The 15,980-nt window shown below is 29.4% G+C and overlaps 2 protein-coding genes across 8 annotated transcripts in view; one reads left to right on the top strand and one right to left on the bottom strand.

The window, feature by feature from the left end:
• Positions 1-884: 884 nt before the first annotated feature.
• Positions 885-3,893, top strand: LOC108725643 (dynein light chain 1, axonemal). Of its 3 annotated transcripts, none has more exons than XM_018452814.1 (4): positions 885-1,413; positions 1,881-2,153; positions 3,169-3,446; positions 3,744-3,893. In XM_018452814.1, exons 2-4 carry the CDS (start codon positions 1,934-1,936, stop codon positions 3,891-3,893), a joined length of 648 nt encoding a protein of 215 aa, XP_018308316.1. In that variant the 5' UTR covers positions 885-1,413; positions 1,881-1,933. The 3 variants fall into 3 exon arrangements, with proteins under 3 accessions (XP_018308316.1, XP_018308315.1, XP_018308313.1); XM_018452813.1 differs by having other exon boundaries at positions 885-1,416; XM_018452811.1 differs by lacking the exon at positions 885-1,413 and having other exon boundaries at positions 1,841-2,153.
• A 2,183-nt stretch (positions 3,894-6,076) lies between these two features.
• unc-13-4A (BAI1 associated protein 3) overlaps positions 6,077-15,980 on the bottom strand; it is an 80,430-nt gene continuing 70,526 nt past the window's right edge. For 2 of the 5 annotated variants that reach the window (XM_018452807.1, XM_018452809.1), the window contains 10 exons: positions 12,510-12,655; positions 11,984-12,200; positions 11,790-11,864; positions 11,386-11,499; positions 10,508-10,723; positions 9,823-10,038; positions 8,581-8,775; positions 7,966-8,210; positions 7,513-7,721; positions 6,077-7,115 (listed from right to left, as the gene is read on the bottom strand). In XM_018452807.1, the coding sequence (XP_018308309.1) occupies positions 7,021-7,115; positions 7,513-7,721; positions 7,966-8,210; positions 8,581-8,775; positions 9,823-10,038; positions 10,508-10,723; positions 11,386-11,499; positions 11,790-11,864; positions 11,984-12,200; positions 12,510-12,655 (1,728 nt within the window). In that variant the 3' untranslated portion in view covers positions 6,077-7,020. The remainder of the gene's footprint in view (positions 7,116-7,512; positions 7,722-7,965; positions 8,211-8,580; positions 8,776-9,822; positions 10,039-10,507; positions 10,724-11,385; positions 11,500-11,789; positions 11,865-11,983; positions 12,201-12,509; positions 12,656-15,980) is intronic. The other 3 variants (XM_018452808.1, XM_018452810.1, XR_001936759.1) reach the window with 2 other exon arrangements.

Genomic DNA, 15,980 nt, shown 5'->3' with positions numbered 1-15,980 from the left:
TTTTGATTAATAAAATGCTGAGAAAAACTTCTGCTTTAATCCTACATTATCATATAAGTAGTTTTCTGTTTGTTTGATTATGTACAAGTTTTCACATGATGCATGAACATATCATATCATTTACATATTCAATAATACATGCGTCTGTCCTACAAATTAATTGGAACATACAATATACCTAAATTTAAAGTTTAGACTTTAGTACATAAAAAAAATTAGATATTACTACTTAATATTGTTTATTGTAATACATGGTAATAATAGAGATTCCCAAATTTTGCGACTCAAAATATTATAACAAGAAAAAAATTTCTTAAAAAATTAAGTAAAAAAATCAATTAAGTTAGTTAATTAACTTATTCGTAAATTTTTATTTTAAGCAGTAGTTTTTGGAATATGAGACCAATTTTAAATATGCGGTTAAGTATAGATTATGGCCACCTGTCCATGAGTTGTATGATAATATTAGTAAATGTGGCACGTCGGCTTATAGCTGAAGTGCCTATCGAAAAAGTCTGCAATTGGCATATTCAAATCTTCATCATATCTCAAAAACTACTGCTTGAGATAAAAATTTTCAAATAATTCTTTTACTTGCTCTTTCGAAAACTTTCTTGTTATAGTATTTTGTATAAATTTATTTATTATGTACATATAAGTGTATTAATCTAAACTTTGAATTAAATTTTATTTTAATTATAAAGTTTTAAATTTAATATTAATTTTAAAAACTTGAAACAAATAATAGCTTTTTGTCTATTTCGAAAAAAAAGCGAAAGTAAATCTGTTTATGTGAATCTGTAATAATATTATAATAATACAATCTGTTTTTCAACTTTTGCAATTCTCAATTTTATTATAAACGATAAAAAGCTACTAATCTGTAGATCTCCAGTAATACGCAGTTGCTTTTATTGCTCCAATAATTGTTATTAATACTGCTTCCTTAACACGTGTAGGAATTACCGCGCATCATCGCTTATCGATCGCATGCCTGGCATGCGTTTTTTTTTTTCGGATTGTATTTGCTTCTTTTCCAAGCCAATATCTATCGTAAATCATTAGTATGTAGACACTTGGTTAACAAATACTCGTTCTAGACGCATGCGCTTTGTGCATCGATTATTTTGCTTGGTGCCAGATATTGCAAACCTCTGGCCATGGCAGATTGCCACGCAACCAAGGAAAACAAGTACTCGGTTCTTGTAACCTCGGTTGCACGTGTACTTGACAGTAATGGGATACAGGATGCTACCTGAACCTCTTGGGATTTAAAGAACCGGCGATGAAGAACGCAAAGTATGGATCGACTGTTCATTTTTGCGCATACACTCTGGTTTTATATACATATTAATGCAAATAAAAAATGTGAAATTGAACATTCTTATTGTCATTGTTGATAGCTTATACCAGGTAGTTATGTACATTTATATACAAGATAAAATAATATACACATAATATAGAATAGCTGCACGTGCCTACGAACTCTCTTTATGATCGTCAAATGCGAATTTTTCATTCGTTCATGATATGCTAATGCGTGAAAACAAATTGTCTCTAATTGCGATGTATTTAATTTTGCTAATTGATGTAATGAATAGTTGATAACAGGATTCTGAAGAAATTAAGCTCGGATATTGAAACTGTTTCAGCGTTAATTAATGCAATTATTAATTGTTATGATGTTTCTTTAATTAACAGTATAATTAACTAATGCAATATTTTACCATGTTATCAATTATGTTTTTGCATTTATGCATTAAGCATATGGTACCTTCTATATTATTTGTATTAAAATATTCACACAATGAAACATATATGGGTGTTGATAGACATTTTATAATATTTAAACTGAATGTAACAAATAAAATAAATGTTAGATTTTTTGTAAGTCTTTACCAATGTTGAGAAGACGTATTATTGTGATACAACCATGGCATCTGGAAAATCAACCATGGCATCGGCAAAACCAACTACATGCAAAGAAGCTATACGGCGATGGGAGGAGGAGAATCAACAAAATGCAACTGCGGCGACAGAAGTAATCTTGAGCTTTCAATGGCCGCCAATAGAAAAGATGGACAACGCATTGGCAACTTTGGCAAATTGTGAAAAACTCTCCCTATCGACAAATATGATTGAAAAGATTGCAGGTAAAATCCATAAAATTTAATGTATTAAGAAATTGCGAAAAAATTCTAAGTTGCGTAAAAATTCTGTATGATGGCTTACGGAACGTTACACCAAATTACGATACGACGCGACGATTTCCTTATTAAAATAATTATTTTTCTTTTAATAAGTATTTATATAATATTAATTCTAAAAAGTAATCTATATCTCTTATTACGAATTTTGAAAGCATAAGCATACATTTTTGCAAAGATGAAAAGTTCTTGAAACTATTTTTCTTTGATAAAAATAAAAATTAAAGTGTAAGTCGAATGTAAAGGGAAAGTGACAGAAATAATTGATGCTTCTAGTAGGCGAAATTGAGACAACGAAATGTTTAAATTGAGACAACAAAAGAGATGTTTAGAACATTAATGTTTATATTCGATTTACGTTCCGATTTTTATTTTTGCCAAGGTTTTTTTTATCTTACCGTTATCTTGAATAGATTAATCACCGATTATTCACGATTTGATCGATTTATGCAAATCACGATACGTTTTAGATTTTGCATCAGAAATGATGCATATTCGGACTCGTGACACCATCGATGCATAATGCATGCATATCCAAGCGTATGACCGCTTAGTAACGCGACGCATCACGATGTAAATATAATTAGGATTTATGAATTTCATGTCATTACGAATGGAATGTGCAAGAACACGCGTTAATGTTTTCAATTGTAGTTATCAATTTATTAGTGATAATAATCAGTGTTGTTCATTATATGTCGTGTAATTTCGTAATTTCGCGACAATTATTCGATTCGTATAACTTTAAATATTTTTTCTTAACATATTAAATTTACCTAACGTTTTTTGTTACATAATATGCTTTTATTATATAATTTTTATTGATAATTGTTACGATACATCACGCATGATGTTTAATGTCGATAATAAATTGCAGTAATTTTAGTAGTAGCAAAACTATGTCATAGGAAAATATTGTGTAGCATGCAAAAAAGTAATTTTTAAAAATTCTCTTTTGTAGGCGTTGGAACTCTGAAAAATTTGAAGATTTTGTCATTAGGTCGTAATTTAATCAAAGGATTTGCCGGTCTTGAACCTTTAGGCGACACTCTCGAGGAACTTTGGATTTCCTATAATTGCATTGAGAAGATGAAGGGCATCCAGGCAATGAAAAATCTTCATGTACTTTACATGTCTAATAATTTGGTGCGAGAATGGAACGAATTTGTAAGGCTACAAGAACTTGTAAATCTTCGAGATCTAGTTTTTGTCGGTAATCCGTTGTATGAAAGTCTCGAGGTATCTATCACATCAATGTATTCATTAATAAATATTGTAAGACATAATATTTTTATAATTTTTTTGTCTTTATTTAAAAAAGAAAATCTATTCTTTAAAATATTTTAAATATTATGCACTAGAAAAGAGAGTATTTACATATAATAAACTAATAAAATAAATGATGCAATTAAAGTATTTTACATTATAAGAAGTGTAAATATTGAATATATTGAAATATTATTAAAGATATTATTAAAAATTTTTTAAATGTGCAAAAGAAATATTTTATCATTTCCATATAATCATATTTTATAGGTAGAGCAATGGAGACTTGAAGTTGCACGACGTTTGTCAAGTTTGGAAAAACTCGATGGTGAACCTATAATACGTACAGAAGAAAATCCAATTCAACTAGTCAAAACTGACAGTCCGTCGCACGATTTACTTGATCAAGAACCTGTCTAATATTTGAAATATTTTATTTTCTTACTTATTTATAGTTTGATGTATATTTTGATAACAAAATTTATATAGAATTTGATTGTTTAGTAAATTTAAATTATTCCTGCGAAATAAAGAAAATCTCTTTAATCAAGTAGATATTTTCCAATTAGATTAATAGTAATAATTCGAATTTTTTAACCCTCGAGATTCAATAATTTTGAATTATAAGGAATAAGAATATTCTTGAATGCTCAGCGCTTATTAAATTTATAAATAAAATAGATACTATCTATTATTTGTATACTAAAACAAAACACAAGGAAGCAATGTGATCTTTTCGTTTGTATGAAATATAGCTATACGAGTAACAAGTACAGACAATATGAACGATATTAACTGTAGGATTAAATATTTTTAATAAAGCAGAAAACATTTTTTGGCTATTACATCTAATTGTAAGTACTATTTATCTATACTATTGAAATTTCTTAATTAATAATATGGACGTAAATTTGTTGTCAACCAAAGAAATTATTAATTACTCAAACGAACATTTATATTAATTTATTTGTCTCACGATACAAGATAGATCTTACATACCTTTTAGGTGGTTGAAAAAAGTTGGAAAAGCAAATAGTAGAGTTTAATTGGACTTAATGCACGAAATATATTCAGAATCAAACAGACGAATCTCCCTCTTCGTAATTGTTTTCTTTTGTTCTGGTTCCCTTTTATTATACAAGGCGTGCAAAATATTAAGGTGTGTTACGCGCAATGTTGTTCGTATAATTATCTTCTTTTATATAATTACATAACAAAGTGATACGTGCATTAGAAAAATTGACATATGTGCGTTTGACTGACAATGAATTCTTTCTCTTTTGCCTTTCTCTTTGTGTCATCCTTTCTTACGTCCTCATTTCTTACACGTTTAATATGTCTGCATCCCAATTTGTTTATATCAATAATTCTATAACGACGAACATAAAACGAAATGCAACTATTCTCATATTGACGTATTATCTACTCACGTATTTTAAATTATTTATATAAATTTCTAGAACAAAAACAAATACTATATATATTAAATTTTCTGGACATATATTTGATAAAGTGAGTATATTATCGCATTACCTTCACAATCTGCTATTTCGCTCTCCAAAAAATGAAAAGACTTATAGAAGTTAAAAAAGATCGCACTTTAAAAAATTAATACTAATTTCGTTTTCAATTTCGTGGTCAATTTTTTATTCGATTATAAGTGTTTTAACATATGCTTTAAACGTTAATCACGAAGAATTCGTCAACGTCGCATCAGAAAGTTAGAAAAGCTACATAGAATCGCATGTTTTGTACTAGCAAAATAAATTCAATAGAAAAATCTAATACTGAGAGCGATGCACACAGAGACCGCTTTTCAAGCAAAACATACATTCAATTTAATAATAGTTATGTTTGAAAGTGAAATTTGTATCTCTGCACTGACAATGAGAGAAAAATATACTAAATTTTAATAAATATTTATTCGAATAGTGCCAATTGAATATTTACTAAATATAAACATATATTTATTTGATACAAGAACTATTAATTTGATTTACCTATTATTATATTTTATTTAACAAATATTTATTTTCCGTAAATAAATGTTGTATTAGTACTATTCAAACAATTATTTATTAAAATTTAACACATTTTTCTTTCAGTGTGACACATCTTCAAATTTTGTTTTATTTTTCTTCCGATGCTGAAGGAATCACAGAGTAAAACATTTTGACAGAAGTGTCTCTGTTTTTGTCGAGTAAGCGGTCCAGCGAGAAAAGCTGCGTTGATAATTTAGTTATTAGGAAGATTAGATGGTAAAAAGATAGAAAGAGACTTTAGCCAATGAGGAGTAAGAAAAATATCATATATCAACCTTTGCGGCTTGATTCGCGCCGTCGAAGCGACGCTGAAGCGGCGCGGCTGCTCTTCGGGGAGGAAAAAATTTTATTCGGATTATTAGAAATATATTAGAATAACTTGATCTTAATTTAGTTAAAAAATATGCAGTTAAAAAGAATTTTTTAAAATTATTAATTAATACTCAACGTACTTTTGATTTTAAACATTCATTTTGACAATATATTTTATTTCCGTTTAACAATTATTAATGTAATTTCAATATCTATATAAGTTATTCATTAATATTATTATTCGTTGTGCTTTGCCTTGTCCGAAGAGAAGAGAAATTTGTACGACTAAGCGTTTTATATAATTTTTATAAGAAATAATAATTTTAGGGGATAATAAAGAAACTTGCATTTTCCTCCCAATTTTGTCGTGAATCAATTCTGCGCAATCGAGGCGGAAGTTTCCATGAACAGCCTCGATGACTTCCTCTCTTATGGAAGCTGTGAAAATAATTCGATTTAAAGAAAGTCATCATGTGTCGTATATATTATTTATGTTCTTATCATGGAAATCCCGATACCTATCTATCCACAGTTGATACTCGACAGACGAAAACCAGATCACGCGACCGCGAGGAAGTCTCGTTTTTTTTAGTTTATTCAAAAACATGAACACTCGTATTTTTCTTAGGAAAATCCTTAAACTGTCAGAAGCGCGCGCGAGATATTTAAATATCTGGGCCTCCCTGTATAAAAAATGTAGAATAAAGAACTTTACGGTCGCTCCGGTGTCGCTTCGAGCTTGACGAGACGGCATTTAAACATTTATCCTTAGCTACGACGTATTTTACTGTTTCCTGCATGTGCTGCGTCGTTTTGCTCTACACATCTCTTCTTCGACACAAAAATAGTTCTGATATATTTCTCTCGAGCCTCTTTCATAGTGCCTTTCCTTTTTTTCTCTTTTTTCTCTTTTTTTGATCCAACACCGATTATATTCAACACGATTTACACTGAAATAGATCTGACGAATCTTTGGGATGAAGGCTGGTAGAAAGATAGGCAGAAAGGTAGAGTGCGTGAAACAGAGAGAAAGAGAAAGTGAGAATCGACGACATATGGGGATGGACTTTCTCCTCTTCCTTTTTCTCCTCGATTTTTTTCATTGACTCTTAAAATTAGTGTACAAGTCTTGATAGCAATTGCAATGCAATCACCATGGTTTTCTTCTCCCCTTTCTTCAGCGCTTAAAGCGCTTATGTCGTGGCAAATCGTTGTTTCTGCTTTTTCACAAAGTCGAGGGCCATTTTGTCACCGATTCGAGTTTCCAGTATTTGGAGAATTGGATGATCTAGAACAAAAGGCACATATTTAATTTGCAAGCAAAATGAGTATCAAAAAGTAGAAACATAAAATAAAGATTTATATAAAGATGAAATTTGTAATATTATAGTATTAAATATATATTATTCAATTTCTAGTTATGTAAAATACTTTTAAATAGAATATCTTAAAATAAGATAAAAATTTGTGATTTATAATATTCTTTATTTATATAATTTTCCTTATGTCATAAATTCATGTAATCTCATAATTACAAATATTTCAAGATAGTTTTAAGTTCCTAGATTTATAAATTTAGTAACGAGTTTATTTTGAAATCTTAAATAAACTTTAGAAATTTAAATTTAGAAATATTATAGATTTTGTAAATTCTATAATTTATGAAGTTTGATTAATTTACTTACGTCGATTTTTTTGGTGCATAAGCGGTAATTCCTGATGCTTGAGGCCGTGGAAATTGTCTATGCTGGTGTTTGTGTCGGCGACGCCAGGAATGGTACTGAGTCCTAGGAAAGCTTCGCCTGCGAAATCATTCGCCGTAAGAACGTCATGATCCATTACCGTAAAAAGAACCATCGCGTTGGGATCACGACATTGCTCCACACTCACCGAACTGGAAGAAAGTATACGCGTATATATTCATTCAAAGTAAAAATATGTTTTCGATTGTTTGACATTTAAATCTAAATAATATCTTTTAATATAAATCTGGCAAGAAATGTATCACAAGACATCGTTACATGATGTAAAGTAAACATTAAGTTAAGTAATAAATTTCTTGAATATCAATTTGATGTGTGAATATTATTCCGTTATAGAATTAAATTTTGTAATAGCGTGATATATAATAAGCTTACAATTCAAAACACTCATCAAACATGGGATTTAGAGTTTTCTTTTTGACGTTAGTCTGCTGTTCGGCACAATGCTCGAACATTCGTCGCGGTAATAATTCGATAATCACGAAAGGATCGCTGAATCCATTTGGATCTAATGGTATTACATCTCTGGCATTGATCACCTCGACGCAAAGAGAATCATGATTCAAATAAGCTCGTATCGTTAGAACCCCATATTCATAACTGGTTGTGCTAAGTTGGTCCTAAAAATTGATATATAAATATATATAATATTATAATTAATTATATATTATATTATTACTATTATGATATTAGTTATAATTAATTATATTTAAAAAAACACACTCAGAATAATTAAAGTTGTATTAAATATTACGTAAATTTTTTACAATATTTCTTGCTATGCAACATATTTACATAATAAAAAAATATTAAAAAGAAAAAATATTTTTACGAATAAGAATATTTTTAAATCGTACATATTTGTACGACATTTGTACAACATATTTGTACAAGATATTGCTATTTGTATTTGTTTAATAGTACAATTTAAAATGAAAAAAATAATTATAAAATGAAAATAATAATTTAGATGCGTTGCATATTATATACCAGAAGACGTTGCTGATAATAGCGATCAATCAAGAAAGTTGTATCCATTTTGTGATACTGGAGACGTTCTTCCGCGTTCATGAAACTTTGACGACGTAATACTTCTAAAGGCAAGCCCTTATCATCAGCGTTGAAGAATCTCACTAATAAATCAAGTGCTTCGTGTAATCTCTCGTAAAACATCACTGGTTTATCCTGCAAGTAATAATTTTTTTGTTATTCTGTCGTTTGTGTAATTTAAATTATTTATAAATATATAAATTTAATGTTCTAATACATTAATCAACTTACAAATATCGTCGAAATAATTTTATTATGTAGGGGAGACCAGGGCCAGTTCTACGGGGTTGATTGTCAAAATGCTTATAACTTAAACAAGACATGGCAGAAAAATCTCTTTTTTTGATTGTAGATTGCTGATATAATATTAATTTGTTGTGTAAGATTATTTGCACCATAAGCATTGTATATATTATTTATAGCGATTTTTAAGAAAATGAAGTTTTGAGTAAATTTTTCTTATCACCTATTCTGTTGTCTGACAAGTCTTTGGCATTATTAATCGCGATATCCCGGTATTCATAGAAAATGACGTACCTTAGAAGATCTTTGCTACAATTAATTAGTCATTATCCTGATAAAGTTTGTGAATACATCTCTTTTATTAAAAATGGCTATGTGAGATAGATCAAAATGAGATGATGTTAGATGACAATTAATTTTAAGAACACATTTTTAGAGAATATACTTACAATATTTTTTTCGTTTTTCATATAGAAACTACAGTATAAAAACAAATTACGCATTTTGTGATTAAAATGATTATTTTATTTGTATTAATACCGTAATTACTATTATTTCTCAAAATATAGAACTGATATTAAAATAAAAATTGCATTTTTTATATGTGTTGTTCATAACAAATATGCTACTGTCATTCCTAGAACATATGACAATCAACCCAGAACACGGGGTTAATTGTCACATTTTCGCAACTTCATTTAAAATTACATAACTTATTTTTACGATATGATGAATTCACGAGTAATATTTTTTTAAATAAAGGATGTAGGTATATTATAACGTATATAATATTTTAAAATCAGACATCCACTTTTTTCTAAAAATCATTAATCAAAAACTGACAACCAGCCCCGGTCTCCCCTAATATAAAAGGTAATCATTTTATCATCAGAGAGACAAGATCAATATTCATACAATTATGACAAGGGAGGCAATTACCTCGGCATTTCCATCCATTTGACTGCTTAATTCACTAAGGACTACTTCCCAAATGTCTTGTAGAACACGATTGAAATTTGCGACTAGCAGAGCCGAGTTAAGTGTTACCAGATGGACATCTAGATATTCCACGAGAGGTGCAATCGCTTCTGTAGTCGGCAAACTGTCAGGAGACCAAGCCAAGTGAAACATCGCCTTTTTCAGAGGTGGTCTCATCTATATAAAACAGATAAAACAAACAAATGTAGCTATTTTTGAACTTTCCATTATAGATGAACTCATTTTCGCCGTGTTCAATACACTATGATATGACTAGTTTGACTAGGATAAAAATTTTGTGTTAGCAATTTTTTAGTAAGCATTTATATAGTCTCCGATAGTTACAGCGATATTATCACGACATGTAATTATGTTTGCAAACTAATAAAAGCGCCAGTGGTGTTTTCAAACTGGGATGTAAATTACTCTGCAATGACTTGGTGACCTTTTAAAAAGAGCAGTGAGATACTCATCTAGGGACTGCGATAATGAAGAAATTATGCATAGAATATATACTACGTAGTTGTAATTTATAAAACGAGAAAGATTAAGTTGCATTAGTTCCAAGAAATCCAATTTAAAACTTAAGCAAGCAATCTTGATTTCTTTTTTCTTATATATATATCAACATTTAATCTCAAAGTACCTTTGTTCCAATTCTCGAAACTATTTGATTTATAAAGAGTAACATTTGTCCAGGAGTTTGCTCCAGCGGTGTTATCATAGTGTTTCGCCACTGCATTCGAATGGATTCGCCTGCTTGATTTTCCAAAGCCATTAAAATCTGTTCCACGCGAAGTTCCTCGCCCAGATCCAATAACCATCTTCTCACGTACTCGAGACCATTAATAGCAACGCACATCTGAAAATAGCATAAATTATTAATTAATTGTCGAGCGTCAAATTAATAATTACCATATTGCCCTTCATATTTCATTCGCGCGATACAAAAGGGCATTTGTACCGTTCTATAAATTTTGTAGTACTCCCATAGAAAAAAGTATCTAAACTCTATGATGAACTTAGAGTTTATAAATTTAATAATATTTCTTAAAACATGTGTATTAATGAAATGTATATAATTATTCTAAAATTTATGAATTGAATTACTATCATGATATAAAATTATATTTAAAATATGCTTTAATTAAATGTATTCGTAATAGCTATAATTAATTCCTTGTTTATAATATTCTCATATATCATATTATGCAATTTATAATTTCATTTATAATATCAAACGCTGAAAACTTACCTTTTTTATACATGCGTACAATTGCTTCATATATAAAAGTTAATCATACTTTCGATTCATACTTATATATTAGCCTATAAGCTTCGATATGCTTTGATAAGCTTTTTACATAGATCATTGCGTTAATAGAATTTGCGCTGCATATCGCGTCATGCTCCGCTTGTCGTGCAAAGTTGTAATCGCATCTCATATTCTCATAGTTTAGTGAAACTACTTTGCGAAGCAGGAAGTGTACTACTGTTTGTATACTAAAGCGAAGCAATCTCTACCTGAGCGATTACCTCATCTGTGGTCTTATATGGTGTATGCTCTTCATAATATCCGCTATCCGCCAGTTTCTGATGTGTTATCTCTGCGTAGTAAGCCGCGGAGCTGCATATTGCCTACATCAAATAGTGTTTTAACATCACGATATTATTGCGATGGCATTAGTATGTTTTGAAAATAATTATAGGCTACATGTTTTAATTATTACGTTTTTATATTAAGAGCATCGTTAAACGTGGAAATCATCGATTAACACAAATATATTTCTATAATAAGAAATTATTGTGGATAAAAATTTCAATGCTTTAAATCATCAATGTGGAATCACATAATAATTTTATATTAGAGGTATAAGCGATTCTAAATATTAAAAATTGTTAAAAAAATAATTGTGATATATACTTACATCGATGACTTTCAACACGAAGTTATAAGATCCAATTAGATCTGGCCACGCTAGTTTCTTCCAGAATTCTTTAATCTGTGACCAGAAAAAATATATAATTATTGATAGTTTTTTTATAACAAAATTGTAAAGGACTGGACTATTGCAGTATTGTGATCTGCACATAAATCAGAAAAATAAAGAAACTTGAATACTTGATAAAAACACGCAGTGGCGTCGATTGCCGATGTGCAGTGTTTGACGAAATATTCTCCGGTGCAGATTCGATCGAGTTCCGTAGCTCTTCGTACTCTTTGAATTGCCTTCAGTTTCGCCAGGTCAAGCCATTTGTCAATTGCTGGTCTAAACCACTCGTAATACTTGCAGATTGCCAGAGTTTTATGATCCGATTGTGGTAAATTTTCTTTCATACTGAAACAAATTTTGTATATAATCACAATATTGCATAATATATTTATCCATTTTCCTTAAAATACATATTAAAAAATAACGTAACTTTCCAGTTATATAAAAATATGTAAGTTAAAAGATACTGTTATATATATTTAATTTTAATAATTTTGTGATATAAACATTATATTCAAAATAATTCAGAATATATTTATGTTAATGTTAAAAAAAGTAAGACAAAAAATTATTTTCTAGTACTCATGTGTTAAAGATTTATTTTAAAAGATGATTTTATTGATATAAAAATTAGCAAGTATAATAGACATTTACTTTACAAAGTCTTGGAGAGCCAAGTAAAGTTCGAATATCGGTGTTCCTATCTCAGCACCAGGTGGTAGAACATATTCTTCGTCTCGGTTTTGACCATGTAGCTGCAAACAGGCAGTGGTGACTCTTGCGCCAAGCTCGTTATGCATCTGTGAAAGTAATTATTTTAATTACGTGCGATCTATTCGATCGTGTAGTCACAGACGCGCAAGCACAGAGATAATACTACTTTTAATTACTTTATTTAAGCTATTATGCTATTGTACAATGCTATTGCACTTTGAGGCTTAATATCTTTGAAGCATTGTGTTAAAATTCGTCAACATTTTAAAAATTTCAATTAACTAATTAAGTAGCCGTTACAAACTTTTTTCTAAGAAAGTGGGATAAAGCCCTGTCAAAGAGAAAGTTTGGTACATGCCTTCTTTGTAAAATATATGTATACATTAATTGTTTGCAAAGTAATTCATACACGATCCAACATTTTGTATAAATGTTAATTACAAAGCAATACATTTATAGAATATAGTATTTTTATTTTTTATTCGAAATATTTTGTTGTAAATTTATTTTTGTATTAATACGTATTTCATATTTTCATATTTGTATAATATTTAACAAGCAATAGACTGTAATTTTTTCTTACAGATTATTCATATTCTAATGACATTTGACATTCTTTATACTTTTTACATATTATATACATTTGAATAATTCACAGAAATGAGAAGTCACGATGTCTGTTGATACAGATCGTATAATATCCTTTTTTCTGTCGAAAAATATTTAACGTGTAATCCATATAAAATGCGTCTAAAATTGAATTTTGCTGAGGTCAATTTTACGCGCTATCATGTATCGTATACTTCATACGACGCAACAATTTGTTGGATTATATATGCATCGTTTAAACATCGCAAGCCCTAGTGAATTTGCATACTCGGCGAAATTTGTATGTAAAACTATTAAGATTCAATTTCGCGTGTTTATAGCAAATTATCGTGTTGCACGCTGACGTGCGATCCTCTGTGACTTTGCACAAAAGAGATCTCGATTCTCGAGAGAGGTGCCGGATGTCAGTCCTGGCAATGCAGTTAACAAGGATAACGGGAGTTGTGCTTGTACAACACAGCAGGTGGTCAGCATTACAAAACTTCTCAAGCATCTTTATATAAACTGTTTAGAGAACTCGCTTAAAATATACATATATATGCATTATGCTATGAAGTTTTAAATATTCCCTTCAGTCCTGCGATATATTCGCACAGAATTTACTCGGAAATAAATGTACAAGCGGAAAAGTATAACCTTATTAAAAATTTGTAAAAGTTTACAATTAATTAAATTTGTTTTAATCCAACGTAATTGAATTCTTTTACGACATGAAAAAATGTGGTTGGATCGATAACAAATTGCGACTCGAGTTTTCTGTTCGAAATTATTCATGGTAGATCTGAACAACTGAACAAATTCAACACTAGTAGTTGTAAAACTTTTGCGAGCTGAAGTTTTATGGCATCTACGGAAGAAATTTAATCAGAACTCGCGAGGTGTCGGATGTCGAACTCGAGGATGCGCGAGAGCATTCCTGAAAGTGCAAAAAATGTAAATTACGCGTCTTTTGTATTTTTGTTTGTTCTGCAAAAAATAAATTCCTTTAAGAAGAATTTTCAAGTAACAATTATAATTCTATAATTCATAGAAAGTAGAAAATAACAACTATTCGAAATAACATATTTTTAATTTAAATTTATGATTGCCCATACAAGCATTAAAATTCGTTTTATCTCTTTATGTTTTTTCCATTTAAACAATTTTTTATAACAAATAATTTAAAAATTACATTATTTCTCTCTCATTTATTAAAATATAGCAAAATAATTTCTACATTTGATTATTTTAACTATATTAAATATTCTACGTTTGACATATATAACTGTATATATTGCTATATTGCTAAATAATACTAACACGTAACGTGCAACAATTTTAAATAATTTGATGTGTGGTCACCGGTGACCCAAGGCATTTTCGTTTGCGCTGGTTATTTATCAAATAACATGTATATTTTATAATGATTAAAAAATAAAAACATATCATTATTGCATCATATATCATAATTATGTATCCACATAGGATATAATATAAAAAATTATTTTGTAATTACATTTCTTTTTAAAGCCAAAATATCAAATGGCATGAACGGAAAGTTCTGCGTGGATTATACCGCGGCATGGAACGTGTTAATATAATCAGTATTAAAAATGTAATTATTTTTTAAACAAAGAGTATTTAATCTTAAAAAGTATATTATTTTCTAGAAACGTGTTTTTGTAATTTATTTTAATTCATTTATTTTTTGCTGAACGGTGAGCAAGAACAGATGTATATATTTCTCGAGGGGGGTATATATATTAAATAAAACATATAAAAATATAGGATTAAGATATAGGAACTAGAGTTGATATATGATAACAAGACCGATACCAAATTTCAATTGAGGTATAAAAATATTTAAACATTACTATAAAGAATAATAGTATAATATTAAAAAGTCTTTACTTTTAACAGTCTTATCTTATTATAAAGATTAAAAAGTTTTGCGTTTGAATACTTTAAACTTTGTGACTGTTAAAATGATCAATATACAAATACGAGCAAATTTCGAAGCACTATCACAGTTTTAAAAAACAATCGCGCAAACGTGCTTTCTGAAATGATACATTGTGCATCGATTTCAGTTATTTTTGTAACTGGGCAGTTATATGTAACGAGAAATACACCTGTACCGCGAGTAAAAATAAGGATACAGGGGCAAATGAGTGGTGTATCATTTGCTAAATTGGCGAGCGCATGCAATCAGTACGCGTCAAGTGCAGCTGTGTTTCACTAACGATTCGGATGGGCGCATGCAATATCCGATAGTTTTTACTCACGAGGACTACGCGATGTGAGAGTGTTGTGAAGAATATGCACTAACGATGGGAAATAAAGAATTGACAAATGCCAAATAGCACAAGACAGTCGTTTATAGTTTTTTCTTTGATATCAAGAGAGCTTATAAAACAAGCTGACTTCATAGAAAAAAAGGCAAAAAAAATCCAATTACTATATCGCCGATGATAAGGTAATACTAAAATGCGCATTTTTGTCATCGGTATGTTAAAATTGATGAAACAGATTTTTGTGAAATAATATTAAAATATTACAAAATATATTTTTACTATTTATAGCATATACAGTAATAATTGGAGTTGTTCTAGTTGGCACACTATTGCCTGCTTCGTGCATTTTGCGAGTATTCTTTTTGTATTTATGTGTGTAGAAGTTGAAAGTGTGTGCTTTCCTCGTGTTAAAAAAATCATATGGAATTTTAAATATATACTAGTCATTTAGATTGCTAATCAAAATATAGATTAATCTCCTCGAAACTAATGTATATATAACAGTATATACATAAAATATATTCAGTAA

Source organism: Mycetomoellerius zeteki, unplaced genomic scaffold, assembly GCF_001594055.1.
Source record: "Mycetomoellerius zeteki isolate Tzet28-1 unplaced genomic scaffold, Tzet1.0 scaffold35, whole genome shotgun sequence".
Taxonomy (NCBI): domain Eukaryota; kingdom Metazoa; phylum Arthropoda; class Insecta; order Hymenoptera; family Formicidae; genus Mycetomoellerius; species Mycetomoellerius zeteki.
The sequence above is the reverse complement of the archived record's forward strand: the minus strand, read 5'-3'. Positions and strand labels throughout refer to the sequence as shown.